Consider the following 24,404-nt stretch of genomic DNA (forward strand, 5'->3'; position numbering starts at 1 on the left):
TGAGACGGAGTTTCGCTCTTGTTACCCAGGCTGGAGTGCAATGGCGCAATCTCGGCTCACCGCAACCTCCGCCTCCTGGGTTCAGGCAATTCTCCTGCCCCAGCCTCCTGAGTAGCTGGGATTACAGGCACGTGCCACCATGCCCAGCTAATTTTTTGTATTTTTAGTAGAGACGGGGTTTCACCATGTTGACCAGGATGGTCTCGATCTCTTGACCTCGTGATCCACCCGCCTCGGCCTCCCACAGTGCTGGGATTACAGGCTTGAGCCACCGCGCCCGGCTGATTATATATTTCTTTATATTTTAGATATAAGAGCCTTACTGAATATATGATATGCAAGTGAAGGTTGCAGTGAGCTGAGATTGTGCCATTGCACTCCCGCCTGGGTGACAGAGCAAGATTCTGTCTCAAAAAAAAAAAAAAAAGAAAGGAAACCCAAAACTATAGACTCTGGCAACCACTAATCTACTTTAGTAGTTTGGATTTGTCTATTCTGGACATTCCATGTAGATGAAATTATGCCATATGTGGTCTTTTGTGACTGACTTCTTACACTTAGTATGGTTTCAAGGTTCATCAACGTTGGAGCAGCTATCAGTACTATACTCCTTTTTTATGGCTGAGTAACATTCCACAGTTATACCAGATCTTATTTATCAGCTGATAGATACTTGGGTTGTTTCCATTTTTTGGCTATTGTGAATAATGCTGCTCTGAACATTTGCCCGTAAGTCTTTGTGTGACCACCTGTTATCAATTCTTTGGAGATGTACACCTAGGAGCTGGACTGCCAGGTCATACAGTAAACATTTTGAGAAACTGCCAAACTGTTTTCCAATCAGCTGCGCTATTTTACATTCCCACTGGTGATAAGTATGAGAGTTCCAATTTCTCCATATCTTTGTCAACACTTGTTATTGTCCATCTTTCTTTTTTTTTTATTCCCAGATCCCTGTTCTTTATATTGTCCATCTTTCTTATTACAACCATCCTAGTAGATGTGAAATAATCATTGTGGGGTTTTGATTGGCATTTCTCTCATGGCTAATGATGTTGAGCATCTTCTATGTGCTTAATAGCCATTTATCTATCTTCTTTAGAGAAAATTCAGATTCTTTGTCTATTCTAAAAATGAGGATATCTTTCTATTGTTGACTTGTAAAGGTTCTTTATATATTTTAGATACAAGAGCCTTACTGAATATATGATATGCAAATACTTTCTTCCATATTCTATGGGTTGTCTTTTACTTTCTTGATAGTATCCTTTGAAGCAGAAAAGATTTAGATTTTGATGAAGCCCATGAAATAGAGCATATTCATCTTCAGATTCTGGTTCACTACATGACTATCTCTTTGTCTAGTTCCAAACCTGACACCGTGTGGACAAGGATATCTTTTATTCACTGCCCTTAGGTTTGGACCCAGAGGTCAAACCCAGACACATGGATACTCTCTGACCTTAATGAAACAAGAGTTGGGGGAAGGACAGCTGCAAAATGGCAATCAACTTTGGGAGGTGATTTGGGCCTTTCATGCTGACCTACTTACCTTTGGTGCTGCACTTTCCGTCTTTTCATCCTGCCCACATCATTCTCAGAGTTTTGCTCCTCTGCTCTGGGCTCTGTATTAGAAATGCTCATTAAATTTAGCTCTTTAACAAAACAGTCTTCACATATGATGTTCCTTCTTCTAAGAATATTCTTTCTACCCTCTTTGCCTGGATAATTATTTCTCACTCTTCAAGTCTTAGCTGAAAGCTAATTCCTATGAGGCACTTTCCCTGGATTCTCTAGTCTAAATCTAGCCATCTAATTATGCTTTTCCTTGAAACTACTCATCACAGTTTGAGGATTTAAACTTATTTGTATGACACGGACATGTGTTTCTCCACCTGGGAAGAAGCATTGCTATTTTATTTACTGTGGTATCCCTGCTGCTAGCACAAAGCCTGGCACAAACAGATGTTTAATAAATACCTGTGAAATGAGTGATAATAAAAACCATCAACCACCATTCATCTAGTTATTCCGAATTTATGAAACACTTTATACAGCATTTAATATATTTTATTTATTTATTTATTTGAGACGGGGTCTCGCTCTGTTGCCTAGGCTGGAGTGCAATGGCAAGGTCTTGCCTCACTGCAACCTCCCTGCCTCCTGGGTTCAAGCGATCTCCTGCCTTAGCCTTCCGAGTAGCTGGGATTACGGGTGCCCACCACCACACCCAGCTAATTTTGTATTTTTAGTAGAAACAGGGTTTCACCATGTTGGCCAGGCTGGTCTCAAACTCCTGACTTTGTGACCTGCCCACCTCGACCTCCCAAAGTGCTAGGATTACAAGTGTGAGCCACTGCACCTGGCCTTATTTAATATATTTTAAAGTGCTTCCATAGCTCCAGGACCCAGCCTATAGCAGATGCCCAAAAATGATGAGTTCCCTTCTAGTCGCTTTCTCTTAAAATAATAAACTACATGTGATAGACAGCTTCTGAAATGACTCCCATTGATTGTTGCCTTCCTGGTATTCATGCCTCCACGTGAGTGTGGGCTGGGCTTGGTAACTTGCTTCTAATGAATAGAATTTGGCAAATGTGATGGGATGCACTACTGTGATTGGTTTGTAAAAGGCCGTGACTTCTGTCTTACTAGCACTCTCTCTTGCTCTCCCATTTGCTCACTCTGATGAGGCAGGCCGATATACTGTGGGATGCTCTAAGAAGAGGTGCTTGTGGCAAAGGAACTGAAGGAAGCCTCAGTCCAATAGCCCACGAGGTACTGAATCTCATCAACAACCATGTGAGTGAGCTAGGAAGCAGATCCTTCCTAGTTGAGGTTTGAGATGTCTGTAGCCTTGTGACAGATCCAGGGCCAGAGGTCCCAGCTAAGCCATGCCTGGATTTCTAACCAACACATTGGTGAGATAATAAATGTTGTTTTAAGCCACTACATTTCAAGGCAAATTTGTTATACAATAAGAGATAAGAAATATCCCCTATTTTTGCAATGAAATAATATACTCATTATTTCAATAATTTTGTTTAGTCCTTTGAAGTAACAAATAAACCTTTTCCTTTTCTAATGTTTTCCCAAAGAAACAATGAACCACCCTGTTTTCTTTTTCATTTTTTTGAGACAGAGTCTTGCTGTGTCACCCAGGCTGGAGTGCAGTGGCGTGATCTCAGCTCACCGCAACACAGCAACCTTTGCCCCACCCCCGGCCCCCTTCCACCCCCCTCCCCCGCCTGATTCAAGTGGTTCTCCTACCTCAGCCTCCCGAGTAGTTGGGACTATAGGCATGTGCCACCATGCCTGGCTAGTTTTTTTTTATTTTTTTTATTTTTAGTAGAGATGGGGTTTCACCATGTTGCCCAGGCTGGTCTTGGTCTTGGTCTTGAACTCCTGACCTTGTGATCCCCCTGCCTTGGGTTCCCAAAGTGCTGGGATTACAGGCATGAGCCACTGCACCTGCCCCATCCTGTTTTCTTAACTTTTCAGCTAGAACTCTACTGGCTTTTCTCTTTCTTGTCTAGAATAGTAAAGAACAAGAGCTTTGGGGTTCAAATCCTGTCTCTGCCACTTACTAGCTGTGTGACTCAGAAAATTTAACCTTTTTGAATGTCATATTTTGTAAAATGAGGATAACAGTGTCTATGTACTTCATAAAGTTGGTTGTGAACATTAACTAAGTTAGTGAAAGCTCCCAGCAACATATCTGATGTGACGCAGAACTAGATTGTTTTTTAATCCTTTCTTTCTCAGTGATAAAACTATTCCCCTGCCTTATTTCTCCAATAAACTCCATACACCACCACCATGACTTACTTGTCTTTCTGAGATGATCACAGAACATTAATACTGTAAGAGTCCTCAATACTAGTTGGTTTGATTCCTTCACTTTGAAGATGAGGGAAACTGAAGCCAAAAGAGAGAAGGATTCCTGATTCCTAGGCCAGTGCTCTTTCAAATACTATTCAATATTTGATTTCTCTTCTGGTAACAAGACACCAACAATTATCTTTCCTACCACATGAAGTCCCACTTGTGAGCCATTCCTGTAGAGCAATGGTAGATTCAAGGAGGAGGGACATTGCTAGTGACAGGAGGGAACAGGTCATGTGCACTCACCTGCCCTGCCTGGATGACTGGGACCTGGTTCTGCATGGCTGTTCTTTGGGCTTGCCACACTGGCTGGAGGTACTCTGCGGGCAGCAGAAAGCACCATGTGGGCTGAACGCCCTAGAGTCCCTGGCTGCAGCTGTGTTAGGATATTCCTGAGGTCTGAAATTTCCTTGGTGTCCCTGCAGGGAAACAGAGAGCACTTGGTTCCACTTGGAACATAGATTCCCATTCTGCTCACTCTAGTGAATGGTATGTATTTAAGCAAGATAGGGTTAGGCCCAGAGTATGTGACAAATTTGGTGAATCCAGGCTGGGCTTGGTGCTTGTTAGTGACTTGATAGCTTTTTTTTTTTTTAGGAGAAAGATCTGAGAGGTGGCTTGGAGACATCCACTCTGTCAGGTACATACGCATGGGGATGTGGGAAGAATGTCCTCCGGATGGAAGGATTAGCTAGCCAGGGGCTAGGACCAGACTCCTGAGCATCAGAAGAACCCTGAGGAAAAAACATAAATGGATATGAAATACCAATATTCACCACCAGGGGACACTGCTACCTAGTGCAGGGGCCTACTCAAACTATCGAACTTTTGGGGACGTTTATTTCATTATTTCCTTCTAAATATTATTTAATAGTATGGTTTAGTATGATTCATTTTGTGAACAATTTTGCTAAACTGCAACTAAAAACCTACCAATTTTAGCCACAATTTCTAGCTATCTATGAAGAGATTTGTGTGTATGCATGGAGGCATATAGAAAGCGTGTCTCTAGCATTAACCACTGTATCTATCACAGGGATTTTATAACCTTCTTGCTCCAGAAATGTCTACGTGCAATCACCTCCCAAGATAATTTCTGCATATCTTATTTTTATTGTAGCATGCTGGTTTCTTAATTCTTTGTCAAAATTCAATTTATCTGTGATTACACCCCTACTTTTCTAAAAAAGAGATGGGGTCTCCGCCCAGGTACAATGGCTCATGCCTGTAATCCCAGCACTCTGGGAGGCCAAGGTGGGAGGATTGCTTGAGCCCAGGGCTTTGAGACCAGCCTGAGCAACATAGTAAGACCCTGTCTATACAAAAATAAAAAAATTAGCCAGGCATGGTAGTGCATGCCTGTGGTCCTAGCTACTTGGGAGGCTGAGGTGCTAAGGTGGGAGGACTGCTTGGAATTCAGAAGCCAAGGCTGCAGTGAGCTGTGACTGCACCACTGTATTCCAGCCCAGGTGACAGGGCAAGACCCTGTCTCAAAAAAAAAAAAAGAAGAAAAAAAGATGGGGTCTTGCTCTACCCAGGCTGGAGTGCAGTGGCAGGATCATGGCTCACTGTAGCCTTGAATTCTGGGGCTCAAGCAATCCTCTCATCTCAGCCTCTGGAGCAGCAGGCTCCTACCACCATGCCCAGCTAATTAAAAAATTTTTTTTGTAGAGACAAGGTGTTACCATGTTGCCCAGGCTGGTCTCAAACTCCTGGGCTCAAGCAATTCTCCCTCTTTGGCCTCTCAAAGCACTGAGATTACAGGGATGTGCCATTTCACCTAGCCCCTATTATTATTATTATATATATATTTTGGGACAGGAGTCACACCCTGCCATTTAGGATGGAGTGCAGTGGATCACTGCAACCTCTGCTTCCCAGGTTCAAGCAATTCTCATGCCTCAGCCTCCTGATTAGCTAGGATTACAGGTGTGTGCCACTGCACCCGGCTAATTTTTGTATTTTTAGTAGAGACAAGGTTTTGCCATGTTGGCCAGGCTGGTCTTGAATTCCTGGCCTCAAGTGATCTGCCTGTCTTGGCTTCCCAAAGTGCTGGGAATATAGGCGTGAGCCATCACACCTGACCCCAATTCCTTTTTTATTTATTGAAATTTCCTTTTTCCCCTTACCTTAAAATTTTTTTTCTTTAATTTTCAACTCTGATTCTTCTATCACAGGTTATTTTAAAGGTAAATGTCTTTCTTGTAATGCATGACTTTGGCTTCATTCTACAAGCTTGAGTAGTATTTTCATTCTCATTAACTCTTTAATATTTTCTAATTGCTATTACAATCTTTTCTTGGACCTAGCAATAATCTTGAAATATTTTGTTTAATTGTCCAGGTTTTTCTTTTCTTTACCTTGTCTCATGAATGTTACAGTGAATGCTACTAGAAAGGGTAACTAGATGGGTGTGTAGAGATAGTTTATTTACCCTTAAATCTAAATGAGATTATCAGGAAATTGTTAGGAAATGATTATTAGCTTCTGAGCAAAGGTTAGTTGGTATCAAGTGGCCTGGGTTCAAATCCACTCTAACACTTATTTGGCAGTGTGACCAGGGGTCACCCCACTAAATTTCTCCGTGCTGTTTTTCTTACTGGAAAACTGGTGATCATAATAACCCTATTTCAGAGTTAAAAGCCCTATATTTTGCTTTCACTATAACCTATCAGTTAGAATGACTCATTAGAAAAAAAGTCTATGACATTTTAGGCATCCTAAATTATAAAACTGAGTGCCATTAATCTGTAATCCTAGCTTACATGTAGCATCTGTCTCTTGTTGAAATATTTCAGGACCTTCCTTCCCTACAGTTTCATGAGGTACCTACATGTATGTTTCACCCTGCTGTTGATGTTCAATGCCCTTCTGACATGGCTCTGCAGTTGCTGACTCCCTTCTACTTCCATTCTACCATGGTCCTAGAAGTGCAGAGCAATGTAATGTAGATGGCCAAAATGGAAAAGAACTCTGGGAAACTTTTATTTACCCTAAAACTGGGGTGAACATATGTACTAGTTTGCCTGGAACAGTCCTACTTTATATCTGTTGTCTTGGCACAATAATAATTATTTTTTGAGACAGGGCCTAACTCTTGTCATTCAGGTTGGAGTGTAGTGGCATGATCACACCTCACTGCAACCTTGATACTCTGGACTCAAGTGATCCTCCTACCTCAGCCTCCTAAGTATCTGGATGACAGGCGTGGGCCACCATGCCTGGCTAATTTTTAATTTTTGTGTTTTTCAGACAGGGTCTTACTCTGTTGCCTAGGCTGGAGAGCAATGGCACAATCACAGCTTACTGCAGCCTTGAATTCCCAGGCTCAAGTGATCCCACCATGTCAGACTCCTGAGTAGCAGGGACTATAGGTGCATACCACCATTCCTAATTTTTTTTTTTTTTTTTTTTTGTAGAGATGGGGTTTTGCCATATTGCCCAGGCTGGTCTCAAACTCCCGGGCTCAAGAGATCCATTCACCTTGGCCTCCCAAAGTGTTGGGATTACAAGCATGAGTCACTGTACCTAATTTTTAATTTTTTTGTAGAGGCTGGGTGTGGTGGTACACACCTGTAACACGAGCACATTGAGAGGCTGAGACAAGAGGACTGCTTGAGCCCAGGAGTTTGAGACCTGCCTGGGTAACATAGTGAGACCCTGATCTCTATAAAAAATAGAGGTAGAGGTTGCAGTGAGCCGAAATCATGCCACTGCACTCCAGCCTGGGCAGCAGAGTGAGACTTCATCTAAAATAATAATAATTATTATTATTTGGGTGTGGTAGTGTATACTTGTAGCTTCAGCTACTGGGAGGCTGAGGCAGGAGGACTGCCTGAACCCAGGAGGTGGAGGCTGTGGTGAGTCATGATCATGCCACTGCACTCCAGCCTGGATGACAGAGCAAGCCCCTGTCTCATAAATAAATAATAAATGAGATTTTTTTTGTGGACACAGCATCTCACTATGTTGCCCAAGCTGGTCTCAAATTTCTGTACTGAAATGATCCTCCCACTTTGGTGTCCACAAGTGCTAGAATTAAAGGCGTGAGCCACTGTGCCTGGCCTTAGTATAATTATTAATAGCACTCTCCTTTGCCCTTAAAGTGTCCTGGTTTGGATGATAAATTTTATGGTGACTCTATCTACAACGCCACTTTAAAAGGTCACTTATATAATGAACATTTACACTAAAAGGCTACTTTGCTCTGGGCAATGTTCTAGGTGCCAGGTATGCATTACAGAACAAGACAGACAGGTTTCTAATCTCATGGAGCTTCCATTTTATTGACTAGGCAGGATCACAGAGATCTAGCTCTACTCATGTCAGCTCCTAACACTGCAATAGTGGAACCTGGTAAAGCACACTGAATTGCCGCCATCAGTACTTTTATATTTTTTACCCCTTTCCACAATGGAAGAGTAGTTTCAGACCAAACCTGACTTTGTTTTAGTTCTCTGGATCTCTTCTAAAACTGCATGACAAAAGCATCTACTCCTGCTCTTTCTGCTCTGACTTCATTTTCTCTTCCCAATGCTGCCTCTTGTTTTTCTCAGGAACCTCAAAAGGAGTGACTCATGTGAAGTTTGCTCATGTGAACTGGGATTCTAGTAGTTGTGATAGGTTTAAAACTTCTAAGAAATGTATTGTGTGTGCAAGAGGCAGACTGTGTAGTGTAGGCAGAGAGTGTAGTGACAGGAGACCTAGTCCTTATGCTGCTCTGACTCACTGTATGACTTTGAACATATAGAAGTTTTCCTATCTGAGATGGAAAATGAGATGGTGGGGGCTGGATGATCTCTAAAATTCCATGACTCTAGCTTTGTATGATGAAGCACTCATTTTTTAGGAATGAAATATGATGGAGGGTACTGGTTTAGATAGATGAACAAGTATAACAAGAAAGCAAGAGGAAAGGAGTCAGAACAGGCTTAAGAAGAAAACAACAGGAGCCTGGTTGAGCAAATCAAAGTAAATTGATATAACCTCAGGGCTAGAAATCCATATATCTTATCTTAGGAATACAGGCGTACCTCATTTTATTGTGCTTCATAGATACTGTGTGGTTAAAAAAAAAAAGGACGGTTTGTGGCAATGCTATAAGTCTGTGAGCACCGTTTTGCCAACAGTATGTGCTCACTTTGTGTTGCTGTGTCACATTTTGGTAATTCTCACATTTCAAATCTTCTCATTATTATTACATCTGTTATGGTGATCTGTGATCAGCGATCTTTAATGTTACTATTGTAACTGTTTTGGGGGTGCCATGAATTGTGCTCACATAAATGCTAAACTTTTTTTTTTTTTTTTGAGAGGCAGTCTTGTTCTGTCGCCAGGCTGGAGTGCAATGGCGCAATCTTGGCTCACTGCAACCTCCGCCTCCCAGGTTGAAGTGATTCTCCTGCCTCGGCCTCCCGAGTAGCTGGGACTACAGGTGTGCGCTACCATGCCCAGATAATTTTTGTATTTTTAGTAGAGATGGAATTTCACCATGTTGGCCAGGATGATCTCGAACTCCTGATCTCATGATCTGTCCGCCTCGGCCTCCAGAAGTGCTGGGATTAAAGGTGTGAGCCACTGTGCCCGGCAAACTTTTTTTTTTTTTTTGAGACAGTGTATCTCTCTGTTACCCAGGCATGAATGCAGTGGCACTAATCATATCTCACTGCAACCTCAAACTCCTGGGCTCAGGTGATCCTCCTGTCTCAGTCCCAAGTAGTTGGGACTACAGATGTGTGCTACCGTGCCTGGTTATTTTTTTTTTTTTTTTTTTTTTTAGAGATAGGGTCTTGCTATGTTGCCCAGGCTCGTCTTAAACACCTGACCTCAAGTGATTCTCCCATCGCACCCTTACAGGTATGAGACACTGTGCCTACCCTAAGACGGCAAACTTAATCGATAACTATTGCATGTGTTCTGAGTGTTCTACTGACTGGTCATTCTCCTGTCTCTCTCCCTCTCTTCAGGCCTCCCTACTCCCTGAGATACAACAACATTGAAATTAGACCATTTAATAACCCTACAATGGCCTCTAAGTATTCAAATGAAGTGGAGAGTGGCATGTCTCTCACTTCGTGGTTGCAGGGAGCAGATGAAAGTTCTGTCCAGGGGCCAGGAAGAATGGCCCACATCAATCTGTAGAAAAGCACAGCCACAAAGAGAAGGATAAGAGGGATGAGATGACTGCCTTAGTAAGAAAGGCATGGCAAAGGCCAACGCAGGCTAAAGCTGGCCTCCTGTGGGAAACAGCCAAGTGGTAAATGCAAAGAGAAAGTTTTGTTTTGTTTTGTTTTAAGACAGGGTCTCACTGTCACCCAGGCTAGAGTGCAGTGGCGCAATCTCAGCTCACTGCAACCTCCACCTCCCAGGTTCAAGCACTTCTCCTGCCTCAGCCTCCCGAGTAGCTGGGACTACAGGTGCACACCACCACACCCGGCTAATTTTTTGTATTTTAGTAGAGACAAGCTTTCACAGTATTGCTGAGGCTGGTTTCGAACTCCTGACCTCAGGCAATCCACCCGCCTTGGCCTCCCAAAGTGCTAGGATTACAGGCATGAACCACCACGCCTGGCCAATTTTTGTATTTTTTTGTAGAGATGGGGTTTTGTCATGTTGCCCTGGCTGGTCTTGAACTCTTGGGCTCAAGGAATCTGCCTGTCTTGACCTTCCACAGTGCTAGGATAACATGAGGGAGCCACCATACCCAGCTGAAAAAATTCTTGAAGGAAATTAAAAGTGCTACTCTAATGAACACATGAATGATAAGAAAGTGAAACAGCCTTATTGCTGACATGGAGAAAGTTTTAGCAGTATAGGTAGATCAAATCAGCCATGATATACACTTAACCAAAGCCTAATCTACAGCAAGGCCCTAACTCTCTTCAATTCTGTGAAGGCCGAGAGACGTGAGGAAGCTGAAGAGAAGTCTAAAGCTAGCAGATATTGGTTCATGAAGTTTAAGGAAAAAAGTCCATCTCCTTAACATTAAAGTGCAAGGTGAAGCAGCAAGTGCTGATGGAGAAGTTACAGCAAATTACCCAGAAGATCTCGCTAAGATCACTGATGAAAGTGGCTACACCAAACAACAGAGTTTCAATGTAGATGAAACTGCCTTCTATTGAAAGAAGATGCCACCTAGGACTTTCATAGCTAGAGAAGATAAGTCAATGCCTGGCTTCAAAGCTTCAAAGGACAAGCTAACTCTCTCCTTAGGGTTAATGCAGCTGGTGACTTTAAGTTGAAGCCAATGCTCTTTTACCATTCTAAAAGTCCCAGGGCCCTTAAGAATTATGCTGAATCTATTCTGCCTGTGCTCTATAAGTGGAACGACAAAGTCTGGATGACAGCACATCTGTTTACAGCATGGTTTCCTGAGTATTTTAAACCCACAGTTGAAAGCTAATACTCAGATTTCTTTTCAAAACATTTCTGCTCACTGGTAAGGTACCTAGTCAGCCAAGAGCTCTGATGGAGATATACAAGGAGCTTAATGTTGTTTTCATGCCTACTAATATAACATCCATTTTGCAGCCCATGTATCAAGGAGTAATTCAACTTTCAAGCACTACTATTTAAGAAACATATTCTGTAAGGGTATAGCTGCCATAGATGTTGATTCCTCTGATGGATCTAGGAAAGTAAATGAAAACCTTCTGGAAATAATTTACCATCTTGGATGCCATTAAGAATACTGGTGATTCACAGGAGGAGGTCAAAATATCAATATTAACATAAGTTGGGACGAAGTTGATTCCAACTCTCCTGGTGGGCTTTCAAGACTTCAGTGGAGGAAGTAAATGAACTAGGCCGGGCGCAGTGGCTCATGCCCACAATCCTAGCACTTTGGGGGGCTGAGGGGGGTGGATCAGTTGAGGCCAGGAGTTCGAGACCAGGCTGGCCAACATGGTGAAACCCCATCTTTACTAAAATACGAAAAATGAGCTGGGTGTGGTGGTACGCACCTGTAATTCCAGGTACTCGGGAGGCTGAGGTGGGAGAATTGCTTGCACCCAGGAGGCAGAGGTTGCAGTGAGTGAGATTGTGCCATTGCACTCCAGCCCTGAGCAACAGAGCAAGACTTTGTCTTGGAAAAAAAAAAAAAAAGAAATAGTAAGAGAACTAAAATAGAAATGGAACATGAGGATGTGACAGAATTACTGCAATCTCAAGATAAAACCTGAACAGATGAGGAGTTGCTTCTTATAGATGAGCAAAGTGGCTTCTTGAGATGAAATCTACTCCTGGTGAAGATGCTGTGAACATCATTGAAATGATAAAAAAAGATTTAGAATATTACATAAATTTAGTTGATAAAGCAATGGCTGTGTTTGGGAGAATTGACTCAAATTTTTAAAGAAGTTCTACTGTGGTTAAAATGCTATCAAATGGCATCAATGCTACAGAGAACTCTTCCATGACAGGAAGAGTAGACTGAGGTGGCAAACTTCATTGTCTTATTTTACAAAATTGCCACAGCCAGCCCAACCCTCAGCAGTCACCACCCTGATCTGTCAGCAGCTATCAACACTGAGGCAAGATTCTCTACCAGCAAAAAGATCATGACTCGCTGAAGGTTCAGATAATTGTTGGCTTATATACACTGAAAAACCAAAGACTGTGTGTGACTTGTTTTATTGCCATGATCTGGAACCAAATCTGGAACATCTCCAAGGTGTGTCTGTACATGTGTGTTGTACAGGGAGAAAAGCAGGGGAACAAATGGAACTGCAAAGCACACATGTAAAGATATAACTTTGTAAGGTAATAATGACAGAGAAACTACACAGGAGCTTTGGGACTTTCAGTGTTCGAAGGAAAAGTCTGATAAAAGCTACAGTCACCCAATAACTTAGAAAGAAAGTATGAAGTTAAGTTTGGATCCAAGAGTAATTTATTTAGGCTAAGGAGTAAATGGTCCAGAAGCTTTGTGTATGCTATATCCAAGACTCACTCACTTGCATATTCCACCTGTGAGAGAGGGAAGGAGAGGAGTTCACTCCTACCTGTAAGAAAGGGTATCAAGCCCACTGGTGTCTATGCCTCAAACAAGCACCAGCTTCTTAACCAGAAACCCGAAAAGGAAGGGAAAACATTAAATCCTCACTCCACCATCATACATACCTGGTTCAGCACAGAGCTCACAAGGGCTGAGGGACCCTCCACAGGAACATCTAAGGAATCCAGAGAAGAACGCACCCGTAGAAAGGCTAGGCCAAAGGACTGATGACGTGTGAAGGGTTGGGAGCAGGTCAGGCGAAGTCGATCCCATGACTCTCCGGAGGCTGGAGCCAGGAAGTCAACTCAAGGAAAAAAGAGACAGAAAATTGGAGGAATGGAAATGCGTAAATGGGAGAGAAAGAGGAAGAAAAGGTCAAAACTAAGGAAAGGAGCTATAGGGAGTAAACTCCAACAAAAGGAAGGAGGAGGTCATCAGTAAATGTCCCCTTAGGCTTGGGTGCTCAGGGTATGGTAATGCCAAGCAGACCAGTCAGGGCTCCTCATATCCAGTCCCTTGCCTTCCCACCATCACTCCTCTGTCACAGTTCCACACTATTCCCAGCATGAATTCTATACCTCTCCAGGGACCTCATCAATATCTCATTTTAAGAAGAAGTTATCTGTAGAGTAGGGGCCCAGTGGATTAGCTGAGATATATATTGACCTTCCTTGGATCATAAGACCTCAACCTCCCTCGCACCACCACGTGCTCCACATGCTAACAGTATCACACTCTGATATCACAAACCCCAAACATCTTTAGTTCCTAACACTGTCCAGTCAGTACCTCGATTCCTCCAAATCATATGCCCCTCCAATGTCACTCTTTCTTTACAATATTACAAATATTTCCAACTTAAAAATGGACAAATCCTTATGAAACTATACATCCCTAGAGGCTGGGAATCAGATCTTATGTTTCTTCTGTAGTGCCTAGTGAACAGAGATTTGTATAAACATTATATGCCACATAACAATAACCACTATGTAGCCTTCCATTACTTACATCAACATCTATCCTACATCCACACTTACACACACAAAAACATATTATTATTATTATTATTTTGAGACAGTTTCCCTCTTGTCACCCAGGCTAGAGTGCAATGAATGGCATGATCTTGGCTCACTGCAATCTCTGCCTCCCAGGTTGAAGCAATTCTCCTGCCTCAGCCTCCTGAATAGCTGAGATTACAGGTGCCCACCACCACGTCTGGCTAATTTTTGTATTTTTAGTAGAGATGGGGTTTCATCATGTTGGCCAGGCTGGTCTCGAACTCCTGACCTCAGATAATCCACTCGCCCTGGTCTCCCAAAGTGCTAGGATTACAGGTGTGAGCCACCATGCCTGACCACAAAAACATATTAATCAATAAGTGTGTGTGTTCTATATATTGGGCCCTACCGAATCCCATGTATAAATATAAATAGTTCATAAATCATCTCCCCAGCTAGCACACATCCTTACCATACAGATCTCACACACAAGCACACCATTCCTTAACCACCCTTTGCCCCAACAGATGTAATTAAGCCCCTGCACAGGCTCCCTCCCACAGTCTACAACCTAATAGAACCCACAGCTCTTTAGTACTGCATCTCTGTTTCTCATAAAGACCACCCCGCTCTTCTCTGCATTTGCCCTCTTTACCATCTTTAAACATGCGGACCCTGGAGCGGTTCTTCCCCTGCTTTGAATCAGTTAGAGACATTAGCATGGTTGCAGGGAGCAGGGTGACAAAAGGTCTGTCCAGAGGCCAGGAAGAACGGCCCACATCAATTTGCAGGAATGCACAGCCACAGTTACCTGGGGACAAAAGGTTGAGAGAAGGGTAAGAGGGATGAGATGACTAAAGACAAAGGAATAGGGTGGAAGGAGGACATTACTCTACTTTATAGCTAGTTGAAAGCCAGAAAGGTTCAGCGATTGTGGAGTCCCACAGGGAATCACTGACTGTAGTGGAATGAGACTGCAGTCCACTAAATACCAATGTCACACATTTACCATGTTCCTCCCAGCCAAAAACCTTCCCCTGATTAAAGAGATTTGTTGCTTCTCTGTCTTCTGGCCCTGGTGGACAGCACTAAATTCTGTCTCTCTTAATTCCTTTCTAGGGAGTCTGACATCTCTCTGTCCTGACAAAACTGAGACCAGTGGACTTGATGTTCTAGATTCCAGAGAATTCTAAGGTCAATCTTCTCAATCCATAAACTCCTTTTTAGCCTTCTCAGATTATCCTTGCACAGGTCATCTCTCTAGCATCCTCCTGATACTGATATTTACAGGCGTATGCAGGTTTTATTTGTTGGGATTTTTATTTATTTATTTATTTATTTATTTATGAGACAGAGTCTCGCTCTGTTGCCAGGCACCAGGCTGGAGTGCAGTGGTGTGATCTCGGCTCACTGCAACCTCTGCCTCCCTGGTTCAAGCCATTCTCCTGCCTCAGCCTCCCGAGTAGCTGGGACTACAGGCGTGTGCCACCACGCCCAGCTAATTTTTGTATTTTAGTAGAGATGGGGTTTCACTATGTTGGCCAGGATGGTCTCGATCTCCTGACCTTGTGATCCGCCCACCTTGGCCTCCCAAAGTACTGGGATTACAGGTGTGAGCCACTGTACTCGGTCCTATTTTTATTTTTTGAGACAGGGTCTCACTGTTGCCCAGGCTGGAGTGTAGTGGCGTCATCACAGCTCACGGCACGCTTGACCTCCTGGGCTCAGGCGATCCTCCTACCTCAGGCTCTCATGCAGCTAGGACTACAGGCGTGTACCACCAAAGCTGGCTAATTTTTGCATTTTTGGTAGACGCAGGATTTTGTCATGTTGCCCAAGCGGATCTCAAACTCCTGGGCTCAAGGGATCCTCCCACCTTGGCCTTCCAAAGTGTTAGGATTACAGGCATGAGCCACTGTGCCCGGTCGGGATTTATAATTATGTCAGTGTTCTAAGGTTTTACCCAGACCACTCAGATCAAAGCATGATAGTTATGTTGCATAATTCGAGGAGCACCATTCACATTGTACTCCACGTGAATAGAGCCCTTGGAGTTCGCCACACAGATCTGCTCCAAGGGCCAGGGCCACATTTCCTTTTGACACCTAGGCAAAACTTATTCCATAAATGCTGCTCAGCTGGAAGGAACTGAGACATGTTAGTGGAGTGGTTAGAGGGGAATATCACTCCTGTGTTCTTCCTCAGAGGTTCCTAGGCCACAGAGAACTCACCCACATCAATGTAGCCAATGGGCACTGCCCTCTCCAGCTGTAGTTCCACTTTCAGTTGCCCACTTTTGTCCTGAGGGCAGCTGAGCCAAGGTCGCCTTGGACTGTCTGGGTTTAGCAAGTTCTCTACAGGATATCTGGGATCCTAAGTAAGAGAGAAGGAGAAAATCAGGAATCTCACTGAGCTCAAGGGAAGAAGGATGCCCACAAATGAGGGATCCCTATAATCTCAAACCTTCCCAGTCATCCTAACATGAAAGAAAAGGCACTAGATGGGAGGCCATAGGAATACTGTTATCATGTGCCAAGCGGTTTACAGATACCATTTGCCTCTATCCTATTTACCAGACGACCTCATTTAATCTTTGTAACAACTCTTAGGTGGTTATATTACTTCCAAGTTAACAGATCAATATTGAAGCTTAGAGAGGTTCAGAAACTTACTGAAGGCCACAGGCTAAATAACCAAGCAAAACAGAATTCCCAGGTTTCTAAAAGCAGAGCTCTTAATCACCATGTTATACTATTTCATTTATAAGATGTTTTCAAGGACATTTATTTATCTTTATAGTTATCCTGTGAGATAAGAAAGTCAAAGATCTTTATTCTAAGTTTATAAATGATACTTAGATGTAAAGTGATTAATAAAGTCTAATTAGTGATCTTGAAATATAAATTCTGAGTTCTAACCTAAAGTCAGATATTTTTTGGTTGAGAGATCTTGAGTAAACAACTTTCCCTCTCTGGGTCTAAATTTCTTTCTTTCTGTAATCTCAGTTATTTGAGAGGCTAAGGCAGGAGAATCGCTTGAACCTGGATGGTGAAGGTTGCAGTCAGCTGAGGTTGTGCCACTGCACTGCAGCCTGGATGACAGACTGAGACCCTGTCTCAAAAATAAAATTAAAAAAAAAAATTATTTCTTTTTGGCCGGGCGCGGTGGCTCAAGCCTGTAATCCCAGCACTGTGGGAGGCCGAGGCGGGTGGATCACGAGGTCAAGAGATCGAGACCATCCTGGTCAACATGGTGAAACCCCGTCTCTACTAAAAATACAAAAAATTAGCTGGGCATGGTGGCGCATGCCTGTAATCCCAGCGACTCAGGAGGCTGGGGCAGGAGAATTGCCTGAACCCGGGAGGCGGAGGTTGTGGTGAGCCGAGATCGCGCCATTGCACTCCAGCCTGGGTAACAAGAGTGAAACTCCGTCTCAAAAAAAAAAAAAAAAACTATTTCTTTTCTTTTTTTTTAGAGACAGGTCTTGCCCAGGCTGGAGCGCAGTGATACAATCATGGCTCACTGCAGCCTCAAATCCCTGGGAGGATCACTTGAGTGATCCTCCTACCTCAGCCTCCCGAGTAACTGAGACGACAGGTGTGTGCCACCATACCTAGCTAATTTTTATTTTTGTTTTTAATTGAGATAGGGTCTTGCTCATTGCCCAGGGTATAGTGCAGTGGCACAATCACAGCTCAACGCAGCCTTAACTTCCCAGGGTCAGGATACTCCCACCTGTCTCCTGAAGAGCTGGGACTACAGGTGAATGCCAGCACACCCGGCTAACTTTTGTATATTTTGTAGAGATGGGGCTTCACCATGTTTCCCAGGCTGGTCTTGAACTCCTGGGCTCAAGCAATCTGTCCGCCTCAGCCTCCCAAAGTACCGGGATTACAGGTGTGAGCCACTAGACCTAGCTAATTTTTAAATTTTTTGTAGAGATGAGGTCTTGCTATATTGCTCAGGCTGGTTTCCAACCCCTAGCCTCAAGCTATCCTCCCACCTCAGCCTCCCAAAGTGTTGGGATTACAGGTATGAGCCCTGTAATCTAAATGTCTTCATCCATAAGTAAAAGAGGGAGACCAGCCTCATGGTTTTCAACCTTGTTTTTGTGTTAGCAATAAAACCCTTTTAACTGAAATCTTACACTGATGTGTGTGTGGTGTTTTGCGGGGGGTGGGTGCTTTTTTTTTTTTTTTTTTGGTAAATAAAAGGAGAGCTCTGGTTAAATCACAGGTGGGGAGGACTAGAGACATACGTGTCCCCCTCTCCCTTTCAACTCACTGAAGTGGGTCTCTACAGAGTACAGCTGAAAACCACAGAGTTTGAAATTAGCTAATGTTCTCTAGCATTTTATAAGGCTAAGAGTCTATGAAGCGGCCAGGCGCAGTGGCTCATGCCTATAATCTCAGCATTTTGGGAGGTTAAGGTGGGCGGATCACGAGGTCAGGACTTCAAGACCAGCCTGCCCAACACAGTGAAACCCCAGCTCTACTAAAAATATAAAAATTAGCTGGGCATGGTGGCGCACACCTGTAGTCCCTGCTACTCTGGAGGATGAGGCAAGAGTGTTGCTTGAAACAGGGAGGCGGAGGTTGCAGTGAGTTGAGATCGTGCAGCTGCACTCCAGCCTGGGCAACAGAGCGAGACTCCATCTCAAAAAAAGAGTCTGTGAAGCAAATTGTTTAGCCTGACCATGCAGGTAAGGAGGATAAGCAAAATATTAATTTTATTTTACTTAGAATAGGGGTTAATATATTAGTTCCTAAAGATCCTCTAAGGGTCTTTCTTTTTCTTTTTTTGATACAAGGTCTTGCTCTGTTGCCCAGGCTGGAGTGCAGTGGCACAGTCATGGCTCACGGTTAGCCCTGACCTCCAAGGCTCAAAGCAATTCTCCCACCTTGGCTTCCTAAGTAGCTGAGACCACAGGCACATGCTATCACACAGGGCTAATTCTTTATTTTTTGTAGAAATGGGGTCTCCCTGTGTTGCTCAGCCTGACCTTGAACTCCTAGACTCAAGAGATCCTCCTGCCTTGGGCTCCCAAAGTGTGGAACTACAGGCATGAATCACCCGTGCCTGGTCTAAGGATCTCCCTGAAATGTGTGGGAGATGTTTTTGACAGTCACAATGACTAGGAAACCAGGGGGCAAGGGATGTTAAACATCCCATCATGCAAATGAAATTGCTACGAAATACAGACTTATGCCCCTAAATGCCAATGGCACCCCTTGAGAAAGACCAGGGTAACAGAAGGGGGAGAGGGGGAGTAGGGGTAAACAGATAGAGCAGTGACAGAAGAGGAAAAGGTAGGAAGTCCCTAAGAATCACATCAGATCAGGCCTGGACTCAGGGCCTAGGATCTAGCTCTAATTTGGATATTGTAGAACTTTTAGGAAGGAGGCTGAGATCACACTTGATAGTGGTGATAACCTCGCAGGTCTGGGATTACCTCAAGTGTCCTGCCCTGTTCTCAATGATAGAATGATCAAACTCCCCTTCTGAGGATCCTGCTGCAGTTTCTGGGCCTACAGCTTTGCCAGCGCCCTTCAAACTGGGTGGAATCCTGAGGGTGCTGCTTTCTGTACTTTCCACTTCTGAGAACACTTCTTTTCACTTCCTGTACTTCTATGGGAACAACCTGAGGACAAGAGCTGTTTCTTCTCTTAGACTCTGAACTCACAATGTCTCTTCTATTAGATTGGGAGTTTTCTGAAAGTGGAGCCAAGACTCCTATTTTTTTCACTCCTTTCAGTTATCAAGAAAACAAATCATGCCTGTTGATTAAGATACCTGAGAAGAAAATGATACCACGTGGCTGATCTTCACAGGAGCCATGGTGGGCCCAGCACGGTGTCAAGTACAAGCAAAAATGCTTTCTCCCAAGATTTCTTCTGTCACCACTTTGGCACTGACTATGTGTTAGCTTCCAGAAAAGCAACAATCCTCACATTACTCCTGAAATAGAGAACAGAAGAAAAATAAAATAGCCATGGCTATGATAACAGGAGTTATTTGCAGCAGTCAGTCCACTTCTGATGACCAACATGGGCCTGGTGGGAGTGGTGGGAGGGAGTAGGTTTGGATCAGCTGATGAGGCTCCAACAAATATGAAATAACTCAAATGCAACCAGAAAGCAACACAGCAGCAAGTACAAAATAATATATTAAGATGTTAATGTTGGATTTATATATAGGTGAGCTCTCAAGGGCATGAATTGTGCCTTAAATTGTACACCTTCATATCACTAGAGCCTAGTGCATAGTAAAGATAGGCAACAAATGTTCAACTAAATATATGATACAACTCTTTTTTTCTTCTTCTCCTAAAATGAATCTTCCTAAATTTAGCTTTTCATGAAGTTATTCCTCTACTAGACATCTTGAATGACTTGCTGCTTTATGCAAAACCCTTGCTAAGCCGGGTGTGGTAGCCTGTGCCTGTAGTCCTAGTGACTCAGGAGGGTGAGGCAGGAAGATCACTTGAGCTCAGGAGTTGGAGGGTGCAGTGAGCCATGACGGTGCCACTGCATTCCAGCCTGGGTGATAGAGTGAGACCGTAACTCTAAAAAAAAAAAAAAAAAAAAAAAAAGTTCTTGTGAATATTTGTACTTCGTGTTTTGCTAAACATTTTATCTAAGTTTAAATATGCAAAAACACACATATTAGTATAATGAGCTCATGCATCCATCACCTTGTTTCAACAATTCCTTGGTGAGAGGAGTTTTAAAGTTGTCTGAGAGTCTTTAGAGAATCTCTCTTCAAATATTTATCCCTGTCCATTTTATTCATGTTTATTACCCATCTGGCTCCTGAAAATATGAGTCCGTGACTCTTGATATACTCCTGGCCATAATGGTCTTTTTGCTTACCCTTCCCACCAAAAGTTTTTTCCCTTTTCTCCAAGATTTTGCTCATGCCATTGCCTCTGCTTGGAATGTTCTTTCTTCTTCCCACTTAGCAAATCTAATGCATCTTTGGTGCTCAAATGTTCTCTCCTCTGCTTAAACAGCTCAGAGTGGCAGCTCCATCCTGTCAATTCTCACTTAGCCTTTAACAGAGTGCCTCATATTATAGTTATATGGGTATACGTCTTCTTGACTCTTGACAAACTGTAAGCTCTTGGAGGACAAGTTTCATGTCTGATTCATTTCTGTGTGCCCAACATAAAAGGGAGAAGATAGTTCCTGATTTGCAAATGTCTGTTGAATGAATGACCATAAAAATTGTGCTCCAAAGGGCTCACAGTCATAAAGCATTCAAAATGGGGTAGATTGCAGCAACAGCAGTAACAAACTCTTAGTAATGCCATCTGAATGTCAAGCACTCCTCACAGGCCATAGTCCGTACAGTATTAAGGCTTCAAAGACAGAAGAATGAAGGATGAGTCCTGAGTCTCTTCCCTAGGGCTCAGATTAATTAGGGCTCACTGTTCCTGCTATAGGAACTCACTGGGAACACAAAAATCTTTCCTTATCTCTGCTAGATTTTGGAGATATAAAAATAAATAAGGCATAGTCACTGTTTTGAAGAAACTCACAGTATATTTTTGTGATTTGATGTGAAAAACTCCACTATCTCTCATCATCAATGAACACTCAGACCAGGCACAGTAGCTCACACCTGTAATCCCAGCACATTGGGAGGCCAAGGAGGGTGGATATCTTAAGCCTAGGAGTTTAAGATTAGCTTGGGCAACATGGTGAAATCCCGTCTCTACAAAAAAAAAACAAACAAAAAAAAACCCCAAAATTAGCCAGATGTGGTGGCATGTGCCTGGAGTCTGAGCTACTCAGGAGGCTGAGGCAGGAGGATTGCCTGAGCTTGGGAAGCAGAGGTTGCAGTGAGCTGAGATCGCACCATTGCATTCCAGCCTGGGAGGCAGTGAAACCCTGTCTCAAAAATAAATAAATACATAAATAAATAAACATTTTTGGCTTGGCAATTCTGAAGCTGTCAGTCTTGGATATCTCATTCAGTTAGTATTTTGGTGGGTATCTAGTAGGTACCAGGCACTGTACTAGGTGCTAGATACACAGTGGTGAATAAGACACATACAATGTTTTTCATGAAGATTATCACCTGTCAAACTGCTTGTAGTTCTCACAAGATTAAGCTCTTTCAGAATGCCTTCCCTTATAAAAACTGTTGTTGCCATCTTCTGGTAATTGCTTTTTTACCCTGTGTGCCTCCTCACTAAGTAGTGAGCTCTTTAAGGATGTGGATTTTTGTCATGCTTATGATCTCCCACACTTCAGAGCAACATCATGTTTCTGTCAGAAACAATAAAGTAATAAGTTATGTTCAGGAAATTGGTTGACAATGTGAAGCAAAATAAAAGTAGATCCCTACCTCACAGCATATTTAAAAAATTATACCTAGACTGGGTGAGATGGCTTACACCTGTAATCCCAGCATTCTGGGATGCTGAGGTGGGTGGATCACTTGCGGTCAGGAGTTCGAGACCAGCCTGGCCAAAATGGTCAGTAAAAACCCTGTCTCTACTCAAAATACAAAAATTAGCTGGGCCTGGTGGCACATGCCAGTAATCCCAGCTACCAGGGAGGCTGAGGCAGGATAATTGCTTGAACCTGGGAGGCGAAGGTTGCAGTAAGCCAAGATCACCCGTCTGCACTCTAGCCTGAGTGACAGATTGAGACTCTGTCTCAAAAAATAAAATGAAATAAAAATAAATAGTTACACCTAAAAGGCTGGGCATAGTGGCTTACGCCTGTAATCTCAGTACTGTGGGAGGCAGAGGCTCAGGAGGATTGCTTGAACCCAGGAGTTCAAGACCAGCAACATAGCGGGACCCCATCTCTACAAAATATTTTTAAAAATTTGCCAGGTGTGGTGGCACATGCCTATAGTCCCAGCTACTCAGAAGGCTGAGGTGAAAGATTTGCTTGAGCTTGGGAGATGGAGGTTGCAGTGAGCAGTGCTCACACCATTGCACTTCAGCCTGGGTGACAGAGTGAGACTCTGTCTCAAAAAATATCTGTATTCCCAAATGGATCAAAGACAGAAATATGAAAAACAGTAAGAAGGCACAAACCAGGTTAAAATACAAATGCTTAACAAAAAGATCTTTGCAACACATGTAAACTTTGACAGCACATAGAAAATACGTATTTTTTAAAATGACAAATCAGTAAGGGAAAGCAATATGACAGAAACTAGGGAGAAAATATAAACAGACAACTCACATATGATGGAATCCGAATGGCCAAAAACCCATGTAAAAAAATCTTCAACCTGCCATACTATAAGGAAATTACAAATACAATTTCTCACTTCTAGGACTGGCAAAAACTTAAAAGTCTGATAATATAAATGACTGGCTACAATGTGGGGAAATGGGTCCCCCTCAGAAACACATTCAGCACATCTCAATTCTGACTGGCCACATTTCAAGAATATAATAGGCACATCTGGCTAGTAGCTAATTTATTTGTATGTGTACAAAAAGACATACAGTGTTTCTAAATGCAAAAATTATAAAACTCTAATGTCCATCAATTGAGGAACGAATAAATGAAATTTTATAAAACCACACAATACAGCACTACACAACAGTTAAAAGTATGAATTAGACATAAACATATGTAAACATGAACAGGCTTCAAAAATATTATGGCCAGGCACTGTGGCTCATGCCTGTAATCCCTGCACTTTGGGAAGCCAAGGCAGGTGAACTGCTTGAGCCCAGGAGTTCAAGTCCAGCCTGGGCAACACGGTGAAACCCCGTCTCCATTTATAAAATTTAAAAAATATATAGTGTGAAATAATCAAGTTACATAATGATACATAGAAAATAGCACTTAGTAACAAGGGCACGTTGCTCAAGCCTGTAATTCCAGCACTTTGGGAGGTGGAGGAGGGCAGATCACTGGACCTCAGGAGTTTGAGACCAGCCTGGCCAACGTGGTGAAACCCCCTCTCTACAAAAACACACAAAAATTAGCTGGGCATGGTGGCGCACAGCTGTGGTCCCAATTACTCGGGAGATTGAGGCTGCAGTGAGCCAAGATCTTGCCACTGCACTCCAGCCTGGGGAACACAGCCAGATCCTGTATCACTCAGGCCAGGCACAGTGGCTCAGCTTGTAATCCCAGCACTTTGGGAGGCGGAGGCTCACTTGAGATCAGGCTAACATGGTGAAACCCCATCTCTATTAAAAATACAAGCATGGTGGCGCGCGCCCATAGTCCCAGCTACTCGGGAGGCTGAGACATGAGAATCGATTGAACCTGGGAGGAGAAGGCTGCAGCGAGCCCAGGTTGCATCACTGCACTCCAGCCTTGATGACAAAGCGAGACACCGTCTCAAAGAAAACAAAAAGCACTCAAATTAAAAAGCAAAATGAAACACAATACAATACTATATAGTCATGGATATGTACAATTTTTAAAAAGGGATTGGAGAACACAGAGCTAATTCTAATTCATAATAGTTGCTTCTGGAGAGGATGCGCTTGAGAGTAGAAAATGCAAGTGCAACCTTTTTTTTTTTTTTTTTTTTTTTTT

At 43.1% G+C, this 24,404-nt stretch overlaps 1 protein-coding gene across 7 annotated transcripts in view; it reads right to left on the reverse strand.

The window, feature by feature from the left end:
* LOC116537012 (putative short transient receptor potential channel 2-like protein) overlaps positions 1-24,404 on the reverse strand; it is a 27,980-nt gene that overhangs the window by 2,217 nt on the left and 1,359 nt on the right. For 3 of the 7 annotated variants that reach the window (XM_032258931.1, XM_032258935.1, XM_032258936.1), the window contains exons 2-8: positions 19,672-19,836; positions 16,110-16,251; positions 14,534-14,689; positions 13,006-13,184; positions 4,534-4,619; positions 4,132-4,304; positions 1,553-1,625 (exon numbers count right to left, since the gene is read on the reverse strand). In XM_032258931.1, the coding sequence (XP_032114822.1) occupies positions 1,553-1,625; positions 4,132-4,304; positions 4,534-4,619; positions 13,006-13,184; positions 14,534-14,689; positions 16,110-16,251; positions 19,672-19,716 (854 nt within the window). In that variant the 5' untranslated portion in view covers positions 19,717-19,836. Of the gene's footprint in view, positions 1-1,552; positions 1,626-4,131; positions 4,305-4,533; positions 4,620-6,714; positions 6,810-13,005; positions 13,185-14,533; positions 14,690-16,109; positions 16,252-19,671; positions 19,837-21,418; positions 21,595-22,058; positions 22,152-24,404 lie in introns of those variants that run through there. The other 4 variants (XM_032258932.1, XM_032258933.1, XM_032258938.1 and 1 more) reach the window with 4 other exon arrangements.

Source organism: Sapajus apella, unplaced genomic scaffold (assembly GCF_009761245.1).
Source record: "Sapajus apella isolate SASKATOON/1434 unplaced genomic scaffold, GSC_monkey_1.0 scaffold106, whole genome shotgun sequence".
NCBI classification, from domain to species: Eukaryota; Metazoa; Chordata; class Mammalia; order Primates; family Cebidae; genus Sapajus; species Sapajus apella.